Source organism: Pagrus pagrus, assembly GCF_965226575.1.
Source record: "Pagrus pagrus genome assembly, chromosome: 24".
In the NCBI taxonomy this organism is placed as follows: Eukaryota; Metazoa; Chordata; class Actinopteri; order Spariformes; family Sparidae; genus Pagrus; species Pagrus pagrus.
In genome coordinates, this window is record NC_140206.1 from 11,929,877 (window position 1) to 11,949,222 (window position 19,346).

At 41.8% G+C, this 19,346-nt stretch overlaps 2 protein-coding genes across 6 annotated transcripts; one reads left to right on the forward strand and one right to left on the reverse strand.

Moving 5' to 3' along the window:
• Positions 1 to 1,801: 1,801 nt before the first annotated feature.
• On the forward strand, positions 1,802 to 12,623 carry LOC311253599 (metalloreductase STEAP3-like). Of its 5 annotated transcripts, none has more exons than XM_084347690.1 (10): positions 1,802 to 1,858; positions 2,743 to 2,985; positions 3,542 to 3,808; positions 3,940 to 4,467; positions 5,656 to 5,820; positions 10,431 to 10,521; positions 10,614 to 10,696; positions 10,958 to 11,075; positions 11,413 to 11,475; positions 12,156 to 12,623. In XM_084347690.1, exons 2-10 carry the CDS (start codon positions 2,755 to 2,757, stop codon positions 12,233 to 12,235), a joined length of 1,626 nt encoding a protein of 541 aa, XP_084203816.1. In that variant the 5' UTR covers positions 1,802 to 1,858; positions 2,743 to 2,754; the 3' UTR covers positions 12,236 to 12,623. The 5 variants fall into 5 exon arrangements, with proteins under 5 accessions (XP_084203816.1, XP_084203818.1, XP_084203817.1 ...); XM_084347688.1 differs by lacking the exon at positions 1,802 to 1,858 and adding an exon at positions 1,896 to 2,046; XM_084347689.1 differs by lacking the exon at positions 1,802 to 1,858 and adding an exon at positions 2,596 to 2,655.
• A 97-nt stretch (positions 12,624 to 12,720) lies between these two features.
• sctr (secretin receptor) lies at positions 12,721 to 19,226 on the reverse strand. The gene is made up of 13 exons (XM_084347695.1): positions 19,065 to 19,226; positions 18,893 to 18,992; positions 18,350 to 18,469; positions 17,840 to 17,946; positions 16,231 to 16,340; positions 16,021 to 16,153; positions 15,117 to 15,270; positions 14,968 to 15,028; positions 14,805 to 14,874; positions 14,087 to 14,178; positions 13,804 to 13,942; positions 13,675 to 13,716; positions 12,721 to 13,587 (listed from the first exon to the last, which is right to left on the reverse strand). Exons 1-13 carry the CDS (start codon positions 19,170 to 19,172, stop codon positions 13,402 to 13,404), a joined length of 1,422 nt encoding a protein of 473 aa, XP_084203821.1. The 5' UTR covers positions 19,173 to 19,226; the 3' UTR covers positions 12,721 to 13,401.
• Between the last annotated feature and the right edge of the window lie 120 nt (positions 19,227 to 19,346).

The following is a 19,346-nucleotide window of genomic DNA, read 5'->3' on the forward strand; positions in this document are numbered from 1 at the left end:
GTTTGACAGTGAGGTCCTGTCAGATGTTAACACAGCTGTACCTATCCTCCTGGGGCTAACCGATTATGACCATGCCTTTAAGACTCTGCAAAGCAATCCACTTAGAGACTGTAAATCATAATTAAATATGCTGTAAAACATGAAAACTCTCTAAATGTTGGAATCAAAGGCCAAAGACCCTTTCAGTCCAGACCACCAGGGGAGTAGTAAGCAGAAATCTGCAGAAATAAGCAGAAATCTGTCCCCACTGGATCAGATTAAGATTAATGGATCACCACAGTGGGAGACATCAGTATCGATACCTATGAATGAGAAATTAAAATCAGATATGTATGTCAAGGACTGTGACCTAAAGCGTTAAACAAACATGAGGTCGTGGCCGAGGACCAGTAAAACAGAGGGTGGCATGTGTGCGCTGCGTGTGTGCGAATGTGTGTGCATGTTTGCGTGTGGTGACACTGATGCAGCGCTGCGAGCCAGGGGGATTCAACCTTTTGCAAGTGGCAAAGGCAGACATGATGAAGTCGTGGTGACAGTGTGTGACCTGCGGTCGGATGTCTTTTTAACACGATTTTGCTGTTGCTGTTGCTTTTTTTTTTTTCCCAATCCCAAAGCCAGTTTGATCAAAAACACCAAATCAGCAGTAGTAGGTGGAGAAAAAGGGGGAAAGCATGATTAACATTCATAATGAGACGATATGAAAATGATCCTGCTTTTCTTCTTTTCATCATTAAGCAGAATACCACACGGTTTGAGAAATACAACTAAGAAGACCAAGACTTTACAGTAATATTAGCATCCGTCAGCGGTGCTTTGAGCTAAATGCTAATCTTAGCATACTTACAGTGACAATGTTAACATGTTGTTGTGACATGTTTAGAAGGTATGATTGTTACCATATTCACCATTTCAGTTTAGTGATTTAGCATGCTAACAGCTAGCCACTGTTGACTGGCTAATTGGCGCTAAAAACAAAGCTGAGGCTGATGGGAAAGTCATTTCTTTAGCAGGATTTTGCAACTTGAAATTTCGACTTGATGATTGACGTAGATGAGAAGTTAAGGGATTATCAAAGTTTTACAGACATCGTTTTTTATTAGTAGTGGCGAGTCCGCCATTCCTGCGCTGGATTCAAATTCCCTTGCTATCAGGATTCTCATGACTAAATCACATGAAGAAGACCAAGACGTTACAACAATGTTAGCATCTCTCAGCAGCGCTTTGAGCTAACTGCTGATGTCAGAATGCTAACATGTTGTTTTGACATGCTTATAGGGTAGAATTTGTTTTTTTTTTATCATATTTACCATTTCAGTTTAGTGTGTTAGCATGCTAACAGCAGCTAGCTAATTAGCACTACACACAAACCTGAGACTGATGGTAACGTCGTTTATTTTGCAGGTACAGAGTGCTGCCGGGACGACATATTTTGTAGGCTAACGTGGACATTATCATCAGTGTCCATTATCACAACTGTCTGTGGTCCTTTTTTCAGCAGTCCCAGCAAAAAAGAAACTAATATAGTCTGTTTCTTTATTTTCATTTTCTAATGGGTTTTTGTAGCCCAGTGCTGAGCTACCAAAGACCTGGTACCGGTCCACAACCCAGTGGTTGGGAACCCTTGGTTTATACCTTCTATTTTGTGATGTCTCTTCTGTCTCCCTCTTTCCCATCCCCCCATCCTGTAACCCCTGTCTTGAACAGTGTGTATGAATAAAGTTTTGTTCCTTCATTGGTCTTCCTCTGTCTTTTATCTTCTGCACACACGTGGGGGCGTGACCACCAGGGCGGGGCTTCGGCTGCTTGCGTCATCTTATCAGGAAGAAACGCGGCAGTTGAAGTCGAGCGGAGTCGCGAGGTGAGTACGTGACTGTAAATACATCAGAAATGTCTGTGTAAGCGCTGACAGAGCCTGAATTATCTAATGTGAGCTATCAGTTTATCCAAATGTCCGTGTGTTTTCGCCCGCCTCGTCCTGTTCGCTCAGGAGAGTAACTTTATCCGGAGGTAAAGTTCCCACGAGTTCGGCCAAGGACAACAAGCAAGGTGGTCTCGAAGCGCTTTCTGTGTTTTGAAGCGAACATCAATATGGATTTCTGTCAATTTAATGTTTCACCACAAAGCGGCCGGCTTTAGTAAAACATACGACACAACTTGAAGCTGTTTCTGAATAGTCGCGGTTCTGTGGTTAATTCGGCTTACAGCTGGATGATTATCAAAACAGCACTTTTATAGAAATGGGCATTTTTTACTGTTTGTACTGCTCATGTATGTGTCGCACTATAGCCGCATATTGTATTATGAACTTAAACGGTGTCTGGCGATGTCGTACTAGAGTTTTGTATGAGAGGCGGACTTATTTGTTAAATGTGCGTGAGGTTGATATGATGGCGGTTTGATAGACTGGTATCTGTTACTGTCTTCAGGCTGTGTAAAATCCATTTATGTTATTAATGCAGCGGTACAGATCTGGGACGTGTCAGTTGAGACACAGAAATAATAGGGATCCTAGATTTGTGCTCTAAAAAAGAGCAACCAGACAGAAAGAGAGAACTGAACAGCATATTTTCTTACTATGAATCACTTTTATTTTAGGTCCCATGCTGGATTTCAAACAAGCCTCTACGGTGTAGACCAAACAATCAGTGTCTATAAGTAAATAACAGCCCCCTTTCTATAATCTCACTGTACATTTTAGATTTGAGGAACCATGTAAATTTCAACCATATCTTTAATCTCTAGATTTATCAGTGTATGATGCCAGATGAAATGGCGAGGCCTTTAATCCGAGGCAGAGGCGAAAGAGGAGGCTCCAGATGTCTCGAAGCCTCCATGTCTGACCCCGGCGCTCCAGTCGTCGGCATCCTGGGTACGGGCGACTTCTCCCGCTCGCTGGCGAGGCGGCTGGTGGCCTCCGGCTACCAGGTGGTGGTGGGGAGTCGAACCCCCAAACGCTCTGCGGCTCTGTTCCCCGAAGAGGCCGAGGTGACACACACAGTGACACTGACACTCACATTCACACTCGATGTGTAATTGGTGTTTTTGTTTCACCCCCTATGGTGATAATTATATATTTACTCTGAGTGTATCTACCAGGCGTAATGGCTGTTGTTGTTATCCCGAATAGATGCCTAAAAGATAATCTTGTGGTATGAGAACAGAATAAAACGGTTAATTAAACATTTTTTTAAGGTTTCCCCTTAATGTCATCAGACAAATCCTTTTTTCAGCATGAGCCTGTATGAGAGGGAGACTGTCTGATATTGGCATCTTCAAAAGCTTTTCATCGTTTAATCAGACTTCTCTTGTTTGTTTGCTGCCCTCACACAAACCATATTCAGTAAATGTCAAACTGTTCCTTTAACTCATGACACATTACACTGCAGGTTAACGTTCCGATGAGGAGGGATGGAAGAATTAGGATATAATGAATCAAAATAGATACATAACTTCTTGTCTGACAGATGGGTTTGACATATGTTATCAATCAGTGTAATTAGGAGTTTAATAATTGTTTTCCTTTTCTGTCTTTGTCCTCCAGGTGACATCCCAGATGGAGGCAGCCAGCCAGGCGGACCTGGTCTTTGTCGCTGTGTTCCCTGAGCACCACTCGACGCTGGTGGAGCTGAAGCCGACACTAGCTGGAAAGACACTGGTGGATGTCAGCAACGGTTTGAGAATCAACCTCGACGGGCCTTCGAACGCTGAACAGCTGGCGGACCTGTTTCCAGAAAGCAGCATAGTGAAAGGGTTTAACACCATATCAGCCTGGTCGCTGCAGACTGGACCTCGGGATGGAAGCAGGCAGGTAGGATTCATCTGCTGCGCATTGTGGTTTCTTCTGACTTCATATTGAATATGTTTTGGGAAAAACACATTTAATGGATAAAGGAGAATCTCTAGACTCAACTTCATCTTTGTGTCATCTCCTTCCTCCAGGTTTTCCTGTGCAGTGACAGTAGCAAGGCCAAGAGCTCAGTGATGCAGCTCTGTCGCAGAATGGGCTTCATCCCCGTCGACATGGGCCTCCTCTCCTCTTCTCTGGAGATCGAAAACCTCCCCCTCTATCTGTTCCCCTCCTGGCGTATCCCAGTCCTGTGCACCGTCGCCCTGTTCATCTTCTTCTACCTGTACAACTTCCTCCGTGACGTCCTGCATCCCTACGTCACAAAAAACAAGAGCGTTTTCTACAAAATGCCCATCGATACAGTTAACGTCACTCTTCCCTCGGTAGCCTTGGTGATGTTTTCGCTGGTCTACGTGCCTGGTTTGTGCGCCGCTTTCCTTCAGCTGTGGTGGGGCACCAAGTACAACCGCTTCCCTAAGTGGCTGGACGGGTGGCTAACCAGGAGGAAGCAGTTTGGGCTGTGTAGCTTCCTGTGTGCAGTTCTACATGCGGTCTACAGTGTGTGTCTTCCCTTGAGGAAGTCTTCCCGCTACGAACTGATCAACCTTGCTGTCAAACAGGTGAGACAGTCAATGATTTTGTAGGTTATCAATCTTTAGAAGAATAACAAAGCATAAAGTCGCTGTGCTTACACTCTGGTTCCTCCACTTACACTCCTACATGTTACGTGATACATGTTACACACTGTGGCCCTGCAAGGAGCACAACTCGAATACTTTCAAACTTCTGCATATTTAGAGGCCCAGAGGTCCGTAGCTTCCCGCTGCTCTGACAGCAACCTCCAACTGTCTCTCCCAGTCGAGAAAACTCTGGCCCCTGTTAGCTGTGTAAGGAGCAGGCAGATCAACTTTCACATCCTTGCCGGACGAGCGTCCAACATGCATCGCTGTTTTGGATTTAAAGGTGTCTTTGTCCCTACACCAGATGTCTGTAACTTGAAACAAAGTTAGCCAGCTAGCTATACTGAATAAGCTAAAACAACAACAGCGCAAACAACAACACTATTGAAAATCATTAGTTAAAAACGTTAAATTATCAACCATGTGCGAATAAACAGCAGTTTTGACATAATGCCGACTATGTACTGTGTTGCAGAGACATCTTCTGAAGTAAGCATGCTAACCAGCCAGCCCCAGCCCCATCCTGGTCCAAAGCTCCTGTGCTAGCCACACAGCTAGCGAGCTAATGGCAGCTACAGTTAGCAGCAGATAGCGGTTACTCTGGTGATATGCTGACCGTATTTGTTTTAAATATGTGTTAGACAGGTGGCAAGTTCTTACATATTGCACCTTTTTAATTACAAAATAATAGATGGGACATGAAAACGCAACATTTTCTGTCACACACGTCACGTCACAAGAGGACACACTACTTTTTTTTACAGTTGATGGTTGATGGTTGATGACTGTCCACTACAGGCCCAGCCCTAGCGGCTACGTATCACTCAGGCTTCCTGGCACCGTCCTCATCCCCGTGAGACAAATGCTGTCACAACAGCAACAAGTCCTGTAAATTAGAGAAGTCGAAGCTGGCTGGTTGTTTGCCAGACGGAAACGAACAGTAACTTAAAGCTCCAACAAAAACAAAGCATTTCTCCTCACTCAGTCCCCAGCGGTGTTATCTCATAGTATGGAGAACTGAAACTCTACATACCCTGATCGTCGCTTCATGTGTAGTTTGTGCCGAAACGGAATCACCGGAGGTGAAAATCACATCGAGGACTCTGATGTTTGTGATGTATTGTCCAGGTGAAGGACAGGGTGGAGGAGTCCTGGGACAATGCCGTCGTGTGGAGGATGGAGCTCTACATCTCAGTGGGCATCATGGCCCTCGGGTTGCTCTCTTTGCTGGCTGTCACCTCGCTGCCCTCAGTGGCCAACACTGTCAACTGGAGAGAGTTCAGCTTCATACAGGTACAAACACACACACACACGCACAGTCAGTGATGTGCTGAAGAATGAGTTTTTATCCCTCTTGGACAAAAGACAGGCAGGACGAACGCAGAACGATGATTGAAAACGCCATGACAGTTGACGCGTAGACAGATGCACGCTATGTCTCTGACATGCTCGCACGGTCTCACACATACAGACACTGCGACTCCAAGTGTTTGCACTTGTGCGGCTGCTAAACTTGGGCTGTGACGAAGCCATCAGGAGTGCTCTGACTCAGTCGTACACTTCCTCTCCTTTCCTCTTTCCTTCTCTCCTCTCCTCTCCTCGTTCCCCTACCGCGGCCTCCCTTTCTCAAGGACTCGCGGTCTGTCTGCGCTGCCTTTTCCCTTTCATCTTCCCCGTTAAACTAATCCCGTGGCCGTCAGATTAGTCATGACGCCGACAGCCGGCGCGTTGAAAGGCAACTTTCTGCTCAGCACATTTAGACCTGCTGCAGGACAGTGTATTAATGCATGTCGTGTAGAGACAGAGATACATTGTCAGCTGACCTCCATCTCCATGTGGGTCCACCATATAACAATCATGCTGCACATCACCAATCAATGAGTTACCTGTCAGTCATTATGACTTCATCTTTACAGCCTTTGGTTTGATTGTGAAAAAAAAAAGTGTGAACACAAACAAGAACAGACAGGTGCAGGTGTGAGAGTGACCTGAATTGATTGCAATGTTTTCATTTCACATGAGGCCATATAGTTACAGTAGTTACCTACAAAATATCCCCCAAAACAGCGCAAACAGTGGCCACTGCATTACATGAAATGCCACATATTGCAAACATGTGACAAGTTTCACTTTTGCGGAATTGGTCTTAAGTAACGTGCTAATCTCAGACCTGCAGAGGAAATCAGTAAGTTAAGTGTTTTAGCATCAGACAAACAAATTCCATTACAAGTATCCATGTAACAGTATTTTCCACCCTCCCCCACCTGTCTGTGGCTCTCAGCCCAAAGCTCATTTGTTTCCACTGAAGGCGTCAATCTATTTTCAACAGCGGATTGACACAGGCTCACAGATTAATGCACTGCAAATACAGACTTTAGACTTAAAAATAGACTTTCTTCTATACAGATGGACATACTGTCTGCTTGTTATAAAGACCTTTGAGTCATCAAAGCATAAAAAGCCCAAGTGTTATTGATAACCTTGATGATGGTTGTTTGCCATTGAAGTGAGCCAGTTCCAGGGTTTGGTATTGAACATGCTGGCCTTGTCCACACACATTTCCAAACAACCTCCATTTTACAAAACATCTCTTTGCACACACACTTTGCCAGGAGATGGCAATCAAACTAGTAAAAATGTCCGCTGTGAACGAGGTCTGTCTTTCAGGTGCCACTCTCCCCAAAACGTTCATTGCAATCGTCGAGAAAAACCACAGGAATGATTCTGCTTCTGCTCTCAATCTATCTATTCCTTCTAAAACTTGAAGAATTTCTGCTGCTGCCCGTCAGTTATTAGACAGCAGTCTAATAAAACGTCATCGCTCCGGTCAAGTGGAAATAATTCGGTTCCGCTTTGCTCAGTGTGTGAACGAGGAACGATGAGGCTATTTTTAACCCGTGGCCCCTACCCGAGTCAACCTTGGGAAGTTTTTTTTTTTAATTAGTCAGCCCTTTAGGTATATTACATGGCACACACACACATGCATACACATGCATACACTAGTGTGGTTCATTCAGGTCATGAGTGGTAGGTCAGTGTGTTTCCTCGGGGGCTGCCTGTAACATCATGAGCTAATGTAGTGGACTTCTATGATCTAAAGAGGAGTCACTTGAAGGGAAACAATGTGGGTCGTGATATATTTGGAGAACTGGTGCTTTCACCATTTCACCATTTTCACCATTACCCTCCTCTCACCTCCTGCAGTCCACACTAGGTTACTGTGCCTTGTCCATGGCCACCCTCCACACGCTCCTCTATGGCTGGGACCGCGCCTTCGATTCGAGCCGGTACCACTTCCACCTGCCTCCCACCTTCATACTGGTCCTGATCCTCCCCCTCACGGTTCTGCTGGGCCGCCTGGCTCTCTTGGTGCCCTGCGTGGCCATGCGGCTCGGGAAGGTCCGCCGCGGCTGGGAAAAGAGCCGACACATCCGCTTCACGCTGCCGGATGACGGCAGCCACAACGGGCTGGAGGATGTCAGCCACGTGTGAGAAAGGCAGAGAAAGGTGTGGAAGTAGAGCTCTTTTTGTGTGTGCGGTCATGAATATAACACCAGAACCACACTCGCACAAAAGATAAATGATTTACACACTCTTTGAATGTACTGATGGCTCATCTCTAAGGCTCGTTGAGAGATTTTGAACAAATTAGCCGGTAGCTCCTCAGAGATATTTATGATAGTCGACCTTATTGCACTATGCGTCGTTAGTATGTAGTTGGTAACTTTTGATTTTTACTTTTAATTTATTGTTACGTGTTGTTTCTCTATTTGAACTGAACAATATTAGCTTCTGGTTTAATTTATGCAAACCAGTCACTGTTACACTTGGAAATGAACCTGCTGAAGACTTCAAGGCTAAAACTGAAGCAGCACAACTGAGTTTTGTAAGTTCAAAGTAGTTTTTGAAATAAGATTTCTTCACTCTAATCGTCAGAAGTAGACTTCCTCTTGGCTTTTGCATTCCTTTTCCTCCTGCGTGTGCTTCAAGGCTGCAGCAGATTTTAGTCAGCCAGCCTTCAACCTTGTATTTTGTCCGTATGTTACAATTAGAACTGACATGGTTTCATGTTATTTATGTGTTACAAGGTTTTTCACTAATGTGACATCAGTGTTTCCTTCTATTTCTACATTTTGTTTTACAAAACTTTGGGAGTTAGATATGCTGTCAGATGTATTCAAATTATTAGGGACTGTATTAAAATTATTGGTGCAGCAAGTTGGGTTTCTCTATTTAAAAAATCTAGACAATCATCAACATTATTAATATCTTCTTTGAAGGAAAACAACTTTGTTATATATTATCAAAAAGATGATATACCCTGATTCAACCATATTCCGTCTGCCACAATTATGCTCATTAGATGGGAATCCAACATAATATTAGCAAAGATAAATTTGTTAAAAAAAACATTTATTGAACATGACATTGATGATAGTTTACCCATGGTTCCTTGTCCAATCATGCAAGCAAGCTAACGCCGAACTAGTCTAGTCTAACTGCGTATCATTGAAACATAACGGGTATCACAAGTGTACGGACGTTCTTGGGAGCCATGGGAAATAAAGAGGGTGAAGCTAATTCGGCTAATATTAGCCATGCTACAACTGCACCAGACTTGTTTATACATGGCACTATAGGCCAGTCTAGATGTTAATAATCAAAATGTCCCTTTAGGAAGCATGGCAGGAAATGAAGCCATCTTTTTTATTTAACAATTAACTCATTTTGTAAATAATATATCTTTCATGGAAAGGCAGACGCAAGATATAAATACACTACCAAAAAAAAAAAAAAAAAGACAATAGCTTCCCTGTTTCTTCGTACACTTCCTGGCTAATAATTTCTCTACAGTCCCTTACTCAGGTGTTGTTTATGTGCCAATTGGAAACTGCTGCTGCTGTAGCTGCCACGCTCGGCTGCTACGTGTTGGTTTGCATCGTGTAGCACAGACAAGAGAAGTATTTACAGAACTGAAGAAAACTACCACTGGTGTTTTTCTTTTTATTGGTTACTATACTTTTTGTGGTGTACAGAAATGGCCTGCTGATAAGCACCCATTAGTACATATTTGATTTAAAAAATAATTAAATATAATAGGCCGTTACTGAACGTTCTGTTTTCATTATGATCAAACAACAGTTTGCTGCAATTTTCTGTTTTGTTATGATGACTTTGTATTTTGTCTGATTTGTGCGTACTTACCAAAGATGATTCTCTGTTAGCTGAAAAATGATTTTCAATCTATATTAAAGTGTTATAGTATGAACAATGTCCTACAACAAAAGCATTATTGTACTGATTTCAAATTGAAATTTCTAGAACATAGAATAAATCACTTTTCTACAGCATTTTTTCACCCTTGTATTTCATGCCTTAAATAATGTGAAGATGTTTTGTTAGTATGTGTCAGGCTCATTAGATGTGTGGGTGCTGCCATCTTGTGGTGGACGGTCATACCTCCATTGTCTCCCAAAGCCATGAATATGTGTTTAGTGCGTAATGTAGTGTTTTCTTCATGCTGCTCTATCACAGCAACATTAACAGGTTTTTTTACATGAAGGTTTTTCAATCTGGTCACATACCATCTTTATATTCTTTAAAAACCTATCATTTCTTGTCAAATGTGTAAAAAAGCTTGAAGTTTTACAGTAACCTGTCCTTTGCAACATTTGTTAGTGTGTGAAATTGTATTTCTTTAGCCAGAATTAGCTAGAAGTAACACACTTATGATGATATGTTGTTGATCAAAGTATCAAGCATTTAGCAGTCAGTAGTGTAGGCATGTCTGAAGGTAAGTGTACGTGTGAGTGTAAGCCATGGTATGAGGTAGAGGCTGCCCAGCAAGAGAGCATAATCTGGGTGAGGTGCTCTCTTATGTGCGTGGCTCCTCCCTTCCTCAGGTGCAAGCCGTTTGTCTGACGACCCACCGTGACTCCTGCAGAGCAACAGAGGACACTAGGAGGTATGGGCCGTCACAATATAAAGCAGAGGGTGGGAAAAAAAAAACATCATGTCCTCACTGACACTGTCGAAACTACCTCCCACTTTGTATTTTCCTGTTGACAAAAAACTCGTTGCTGCAGGACGAGTTGGACGAGCTGAAAAACTGGGAAGTGAGTTGAGCAGCAGCAGCGAGGTGTGTCTTTTTCTCACTGCCGTCATGACAGTAAGTACTATTGAATTTCAACCTCCATTCATACAATGTTGCATCAAAGATTTATGGTGCTATTAAGTTATGTCTCACGTGCGTTGACGTATCACAGCGACTGTACAGAAGTTGTTACAGAGCAGGAATCTCTGCTTAGCTCCATGTGTATGTAAATGTATTGATGAGGCTGATTGTTTGAGGCTAAGTAATGCTGGATTTGAGACATTTGAACAGCTTGACAAGATTTCTGTCTCAGCTATTTTCTTTTTATCCCACCAGGAATCATTTGCAACAGCAGTAGAAGAGGCGAAGGTGCTGAAAACAAGGCCAAACAATGCCGAATTAAGTGCTTTGTATGGTCTCTATAAGCAAGGCACAGTGGGGGATCTTGACTTCGGTGAGTTTTCTAAGGTTTTTTAACACTGTAGAGTTGATGAGGAAGTGATGTGTTCTGGGTTGTGTTGTACTGGTACAAAGAAAGAATAGTCAGTAGGGTGTGGTGGAAGAAAAGAATGAGGTCCGACAGGTTGTGTCATTATGGTAATGATGGCGGTACTGATACGTTTATACAAAGCTGTTTATTGTCTTTTTACATTCATAGAGACAGAAACATTATTTGGTTGTGTGCCATCTAATGGCTCCTGTTGTTTACAGGTGGTTTGAATAAGAACAAATAACAAAACAAAAAATCTGTTTGGAAGCCCAAATATTGAGGGTTGCTTTTGCGTCCACAGATCGTCCAGGGTTTTTCGACATAGCAGGAAAAGCTAAATGGGATGCATGGAACACACAGAAAGGTACGAATTTATACAACTTAAAGGGTAGCTCCGCCAATTTTCCACATTGCAGTGTGTTTACAGGTCGCGGGGAGTACAACTGCATATGTGGAAAAAAGAAGCATAAAGCCTTTAGTGGGTCCAGAGAAAGCTGCATGTGATCTGATGAATTGCCTCCAGTGATGTCACTCAGTGGCTAACTTGCATTGTGGGTAATGTAGGCGCCAGGTTTTGAGAAAGCAGTCCACTGGTCTACAGTCACAATCTGCAGCAGAACCAGAAATATCACCTTTATTATTCGACACATTCTTCTTCCTTTTCAATACCTGCTGCCTACTTTACCCACAATGCAACTCAGCCACTTGAGGCATTTTATCAGATTGCATGCAGCTTCCTCTGTAGCCACAAAAAGCTTTTTGCTACTTTTTTCACATATGCAGTAGTGCTCCTCAAGACCTGTTAACACACTTTAATGTGTTAAAAATTGGTGGAGTTGACCTTTAAACAAAAAAATAAAACAATCTACGAAGGACGGCTGCATGAAAAACTATGTGTAACATGAACATATAGAGGAAGATGATTTTAAACATGTTAACACATTTGTCACCACGTCTAAAAAAGCAGAAATATGGATGTTTTTTTACATTAACATGAATTAACAGATTGTTTCTGTTTGTTTGTTCCCATTTCTAAACCAACAGGTTTATCCAAAGATGAAGCAAAGGCTGCCTATGTTAAGTTGGTTGAGGAGCTGAAGGAAAAATATGGAATTGATCTATAGAGTTTATTTGGGAAATGTACTTTATTTCTTGCCAGGAGCATTGTTGTATGTTTGCAAAGCTAAATATGAAGCTAGAGCCAGCAGGGGACAAGCTTTAGTTAGCAAAGAAAGTGGAAGCAGGGATGTCGGCTGGCTTGTCACAAGGTAAAACAATCTGCCTACCTTTTGACACTCTACACGCTAAGCTAAGCTAAGCTAAGCTAAGCTAATCACTTGCTGTCTCGAGCTTCATCTATAGCATACAGAAATGTTGTTTCTCCAAGAAAACAAATAAATGTGTTTCTAAAAAAAGGTGAACTTTTTCCTTTAAGTGCAAATACAATGTATATTTCACAAAAAGAGTTTCAACACTGAGCCTGTGTGTACAGGAAGAGCTATCAAGAATATTGTCCTTTGGGCCTCAGACTTTGTTTCTGTTGTTCTCTAACAACAAAGCCAAAACCCAACAAGTTAGAAAATGATAATATACTTGAATCAACAGCTTCCTAAAACGGTTTCAATGCTAACTGACCATTATAACCTTTGTTAGCTGTAGCTAGGCGGACCTGATAAATTAAAAATCGGGCTACTTTCTGACCATCGGGCAGGTTCTAGGCACTAATTGGCCTTTTTTAAAGTCAGTCCGATCTGGCAGCAGATGTTCGGATCAGTGTGTTGACTTCACTTTGTTTTTGAGTTGCACTATGGGAAATGTAGGATACACTATTCATATTTGTTTATATGTGGCGGACCCTGCCACCTTTCTAGCTTCAAACAGTGTTCTGTGACATTTTTTCCTCTGAGTACAGCTTGTTTATTCACTTATGGAAAAAAATAAATATTTCTAAATTTGTATTATTACCTCATTAATATTGTAAAGATTAAAATTCTGAGATTTAATTTCTTCTCCAGAACCACACAGCGCCCCTTTAATTAGTTATAAAGTTTAACCTGTTAAGAACAAGCCTCTTTTTTGGGTCTCTGCTCGAAAATGACTGGGTCTCTACAGTATATTTTACATCCTTACGTCATCAAATAGAAACACTTCAGGACTTAGAAAAATATGCATTTAACAGTACCACTGTATTAAACACTTAAGACGCAGTTGTGGACTCGTCTGTCAGCACCGAGCCAGAATCCATTATGTTTCGACAAGGAGAGAAAAAATGAGCCGATCCTAGCTTGAATCACATCTCCACGGTATCCACCGGGAGTCCACTGGTCGCCGGGCTGCCTGGAGAGCAGGGCAGCAGGGAGACCTGCGTGTGAGGGGACCCGCTGTGGCTGATGGAGCCGTGATGCTGCCGGCGCCGACTGGGGAGGTGCCGGGTCAGCCTCCATCTCCTCCACCTCCTCTGAAGCTCGTGCTGCACCTGGAAATGTACACGTCATTGAACCCCAACTTGAGCTACACTTTCAAAACCAGATGTATGGCCTCTAATTGGCTAACCGGCTCTTACCTCTCCGTTCATGAAGCAGTAGAGCACGGCCACCACGAAACCCTGAGAGATGTGAGGAGAGACGGGACGGTGAGTGTAGTTTTGTCATTCTGAGTCTACTGAGAGTTTTTATCTCTTGTCACAATCTACCTGTGTGGATGACAGAGCCAGCTCTGCAAAGGTCCTTATCTTAAAAACTGAACTGCTCACTTCGACAGGTAAGAAGACAAACAGGATGTAATGCAGACCAAACAGAGCCACCAGGAAAAATGTGGATTTGATCAGCCTCCTGGTGAAAGCAAAAAAAACAAAAAACTTTTACTTGAAAGTAAATGGGAAAAATCTTTATTCTCTTATGCCATTCCTCGAAGACTCTGCTTGATACGAATACAGTATGGCAGTGCAACAATAGCATGGTGTGATCGCTACTCACTTATACTGGTGGAATTCATTCCTCTGTGCGTCTGACATTCTGAGTTTCCCCACCAGTATCCTCAAAATGCCCAAGAAAAACACCAGATTCACCTGAAACGATTAAAACCTGTCAACACTACTGTTGTGAGATTGATATCTTGGGAAATTAGCTTATTTGCTTTATTGCCAAGCGCTAGACGAGAAGATTGATACCACTCTTGCATATGTCTGCTAAATATGAAGATGCAGCCGGTTAGCTTAGCTTAGCACAAAGACAGAAACAGGAAACGGCTCACTTGGCTGTGTGCAAAGATACGAAAAAAACATCTACCAGCACCACTAAAGCTCGCAATCAACACGTTACATCTTGTTTTGTTTATTTTAAACAATAACGTGTAAAAGTGATAAGTAGTAATTAAGCGGGGGGTTACAGAGCGGACTATTTCTTGCCCAGGTGCAGTGACTTCCTGGAGTCCTGTCCTCACCATGGCCTGCTTTAGATTAGCTGGAAAGCAGATTTATTTTTGTATTTTTTTAACTTTGGACAGAGCCAGGCTAGCTGTAAATCTGTATGCTAAGCTAGGCTAACCACTGCTGTCTGTAGCTTTATATTAAACTGACAGACATGAGAGTGGTATCAATCTTCTTATCTAACACCTCGCAAGGAGGTGAATAAGTGTGTTTCCCAAAATGTCAGAATAATTTTTTCATGATGTTTAAACAAAGAAGAAGTTTACAGATATAGTCAGAAGAACTGGCACGCGAAGAATCCACCAAATCCACAGATGTGCCCTGGTTTCCCAACAGCTTTGTCAAAGACATATGAGAGAATTTTAAAATCAGACACTTAGACAATCTCGTAACTGCAAATGGACAAGTAAAACAGATTTTTACTCTTACCCTTCGTCTTCATAAAAAAACTTGGCACACCCCCAGCAGATAATGACAATCAACGGTACACCTGTGTGATGAAATGCATCGGCATTGCCTTTACTGAGGTGTGAATATGTGCAAAGGTGCGCTTGATTTGTGTTAACCTGGTTCCCTACCCCAGCTCAGGATGATGTACCAAGCGAGGTGTTTCTTCAGGGAGAAGAAGGAGCGGTTCACCAGGGTGAAGAGGAAGTGACCCTCCACCAGCAGCCAGCTGTAGTTTGCCAGGATGGAGTAGTTGGAGAACATCAGCACCACCTTACACGCCACCTGAGCAGAGGAGAGGAGGTGAGTTAACTCCCTACTAAAGTTAACCAGCGCCATCTTGTGGGAGAACATTTTTACTGCATCAAACATTCAGCTAAGCCATTAATTGATTGGTCCACCAGTTTGGATGATGCAGACTGACATATAAAAGGTGCAATATGTAATATTTTAGTTGAAAACAGTCAGAAAATAAACTAAAATGATCACCAACATGTACAGAAATAACAGTTTTGACATGATGACAATTACGTCTTGTGTTGCATAGAAATCTACTGAAGTTAGCATGCTAACCAGCTAGCACCGGCCAAGCTAACTAGCTAACAGCAGCTACAGTTAGAAGCAGTTGGTGGTTACTCTAGTGATATGTGCCACCCATTTGTTTTGAGTATGAAGTTGACATGTTCTTACATATTTATTATATAACTTTTAATGACTAAATACCTGCTAAGCTAACAGCAGTTTAACAGCCTCAGCTGTATCTTGCCTTTAGTGCGAATTAGCAAATAAGGCTAAATAAAGAGGGTATATTTGGTAAACATCAGCATGTAAGCATGCTAAAGTTAGCATTTAGCTTAAGGCACCTTAGCATAACTGTGACATATTGTCTTGTGTCTAATTCAGACACTGGCAATATGTCCATCCATGCTTTAGATACTGCTAAATGTATAATGTAGGCTATGTATGTAGTAGACCAAAGTGAGCATCTAATCATCAGAGGAAGAGAAGGATGGGAAAATGTTCGTCCATTCATACCGGGTAGTATTCACAGTGGTAGAGCTCTTCATTAGTAAACAGCAGAGAATCTCTGATGAAGATAAAGATGGCTCTCAGGATGAAGGAGATAAACATCTGGATGTGGATGTAGTTCCTTGTACAGTGCAGCTTTCTGAAGAAAAATGCACAGAGTTCATAAACCTGCACTTCACAAGAAGAGCGAACGAGATAAGAGAAACTGTTTCTCACCTGAACATGCAGAATATGGTGATGGCGATGGTGAGAGTGATGAGAGACAGTGTGTATCCAGCTGTGTACATGGTCTTCACGTAGGAGAAATACAAATGGGAATCTGAGGACTAATCAAATAGAAAGATAACGTCACTTTATCACCTCAAAGACAGCATGATTTAACAATATAGCTACCAGTTCACTTCATGGCAACCATGCAGGGCCCTGGGAAACCTACAGGAAAGTTTATTGCTCACAGTGATCTGTAACATATGCACCATTTAGCTGATGCTAAGTTGCTGAGTATTTTCTCACTATATATGCAGTACGTCAGTCCAGGATCTGGCTTAGACTCAAGTATTTAAGACAGAAACTTGGCCTGCAGTGAGTGTAGTCCAGAGACAGATCTTATGGGGGTCAGATATCTCATTTATTTCAAGAGTTTGGTGATATGCCAAAGGTGTAATGGGCAATTAGGGGGCAAGTCTAGACTTAAAAGAATGTCAGCTATTTACATCTTCCTCCATAACATCTGTCAGACTCTATGTACGAAACTGTATTATTCATTTTTCAATAACTGGGGGAAAGGAATGAGTTAGAGGAGAAGGTTGACACTGCTGCCATGAATTAACTGTAAATTTGTAGCTAAAGCTAGCAGGTGATTGGAGATGAGATAGCTGCTATGCTAGCCCCAGGTCTGCATGGAAAGGGTGTGAAAGAAATGCATTTTGCTAACGTTAAAAAGCTAATGTTGGTTACAAAAGTCTTCATAGCCTTACAGACTGTAGATAAAATGGTATATTTAGGAACATTTCACTCTTTGTTTGACTCTTATTTCACTTAAAGCTGTTTTTTTTTTTTTTACACACAGTAGATACAGTTAACCTCTCATTCTGTGAGAGAAGCTGTTAGCTTAGCCATAAAAGTAGCAAGTAGCCCGTTTGCTGTTATACTTTTGTGGCTGTGTGCGTGCACATATGTGTAGCCTTCTCTCCTGCCATTGGCTCAAAGATCTGTCCCAAGACATGAGGTCCGCACTTGGACCATTTTGCCCTATTACCTTAGCTTAGCATAAATGCTAAGAGCAGAAAACATCTAGCTTAGCTGAGCCCAAGGATAAAAGAAATGTGACTGCTAACACCAAAAAGGTCACCAATTAACATGTTGTAGCGTGCTTGTTTAAAAAAGACTACATTTAAAAACAGGAAGTTACAGTTGTGTGGTCGTTGGCCAGAAAAAAATTATGCCAATATTTAACTCCCAGAAAACTACAACGTGTAGTTTTTTTTTTTTTTTTTGTGTATGAGTTAAACAAAGGCCATAGCATCTTAACTAGTAGCTTTCAGGGTACTGGTAGGTGTTTTCTTTGACCAGGGATAAGCTAGCTGTTCCTTCTACTACACTAAGCTAAGCTAAGCTAAGCTAAGCTAATCGCCTCCTGGCTCATGCTACATATTTAGCCTATACACACAAGTTTGGTATCAATCTTCTCATCCAACTCTCAGCAAAAAAGTGTAACAACATATTCCAGCAAATGTTGAACTAATCCTGAAAGCATGCATGAAAACAATAGTTACAGTCATAGAAAATTTGTGGAATGTTGGATTGCTTATTAGTTAACACCAACCTCTCCAAAAAACTGAAGTGTATCATTGAAAGTGTAGCTACATGCGTCTTCATGTGGCACGAGTGGGTCTGTCCAGCCATCAGCAGTGCAGTTGCGATGCACTTTGCCTGCAAAATAGCAACACAATCACCTGTTCTCTGGGTGCGTTTGAGCCACACAGAACAATAATATAATGATAAATGTCAATCTGTGTTTACAAGCTTGGGTTTACTGGACAGTAAATATGTTGCTCTCCCTCTTCAGGTGCGTATATAAACCTCCGGTTCTTCAGATAAATTATTATGAAATCTATCACCCTCATCTACCAATGTAAATTTAGCACTCCAATGTGCTTCCTGGTGTCTCTATGTACACAGATTTATCATGGCTGAATGTTTGGATAGAGAGCCTGAGAGGGAGAAGCTGTCTCAGTTCCTTAAATAAACAAATCTGTTTCCTGGCCAATAATTAACCGGTGTAATGTGTTATAGATAATGGGTGTCAAATGGGAGTGCATGTGTTGAATCTCACCTTCTGAACTGAAAAACTCATGTTTCGGACACGGCTGAGAGACGGTTTCTCCGAGAGACGCCGGTGGCCAGCAGTTCAGGTCATCCCACATTCCCTTACAGTGAACACTGATGTTGTTTTCTTAAAAGATGGAACAGAAATGGAAGAAATGTTATAGTTTCATGCAAAACTATATGTTATAGTTTCAAGAGTCCATGCAAATTATAAAAAGTAATGATCTGATTTGATGTTTTAATTTCAGAATCAATGATTGTGGATTAATCCTAATCCTTTAAATATAACATTTATATATTTATGTCAAATACAAGTTTTTATGTTTCTTTGGATGTCAGGGTGCATTATACTATATGGCCACTAGGTGTCATTAGAACATTGCATCACATTTCACAAGTTAGAGACTTTATTCAAAGATTTTCTTTCACATCAGAGATCACCAACATTTTTTTAATGCAGATGTTCACTGAGCAGATATCTTGACTTATTCAACAATATAAAAACATTTAGTTACACAAAACATCCAAAACTCACAATGTATTTACTCACCTGTTGCTTTGTATGAATTTAAAAGTAGCAGATCTTTCATACACTTTTCCTCTTCTTTCAGAATATGACCATGAGGATGACACCCTGATGACGACTTTGCCTGCAAATAAAGAAACAATAACTTACTTGCTCATTTTAAGATCTTTCCACATTTAAACATCTATTTTCTCACCTGTGATAACAGCAGCACCCCAATAAGTCCAACTTTTCTCATGGTGTCAGACTGGTTCCTTTTTTTCCTCATCAAGATAGGTGCCTGGGTCCACACCTCAGGCAGCATATCTGATCAGAATGAAAAGCACCTGCCATGCAGCAGATATACGAGGTCTGAAAATCAAACATAGGCCCTCAGAGTGTCGATAATCATGCACTGTATTGTTCAGGACAATTTGATAAGGGCTTATCAAGGTAGCTATAACGAAATAGACAGATCCGGTAGTGACTTTCATAATAA

Bases quoted from the DNA above. Each gene is read 5' to 3' on its own strand.
- LOC311253599 (XM_084347690.1), top strand. From the start codon at position 2,755: ATGATGCCAGATGAAATGGCGAGGCCTTTAATCCGAGGCAGAGGCGAA. The intron at 3,809-3,939 runs GTAGGATTCATC...TCCTTCCTCCAG, and splicing joins CTCGGGATGGAAGCAGGCAG to GTTTTCCTGTGCAGTGACAG. The intron at 5,821-10,430 runs GTACAAACACAC...TCCCTTCCTCAG, and splicing joins GAGAGTTCAGCTTCATACAG to GTGCAAGCCGTTTGTCTGAC.
- sctr (XM_084347695.1), bottom strand. From the start codon at position 19,172: ATGCTGCCTGAGGTGTGGACCCAGGCACCTATCTTGATGAGGAAAAAA. The intron at 18,470-18,892 runs GTGAGTAAATAC...CCATCTTTTAAG, and splicing joins AAATTCATACAAAGCAACAG to AAAACAACATCAGTGTTCAC. The intron at 16,341-17,839 runs GTTGGTGTTAAC...CTATTTGATTAG, and splicing joins CACTTCAGTTTTTTGGAGAG to TCCTCAGATTCCCATTTGTA.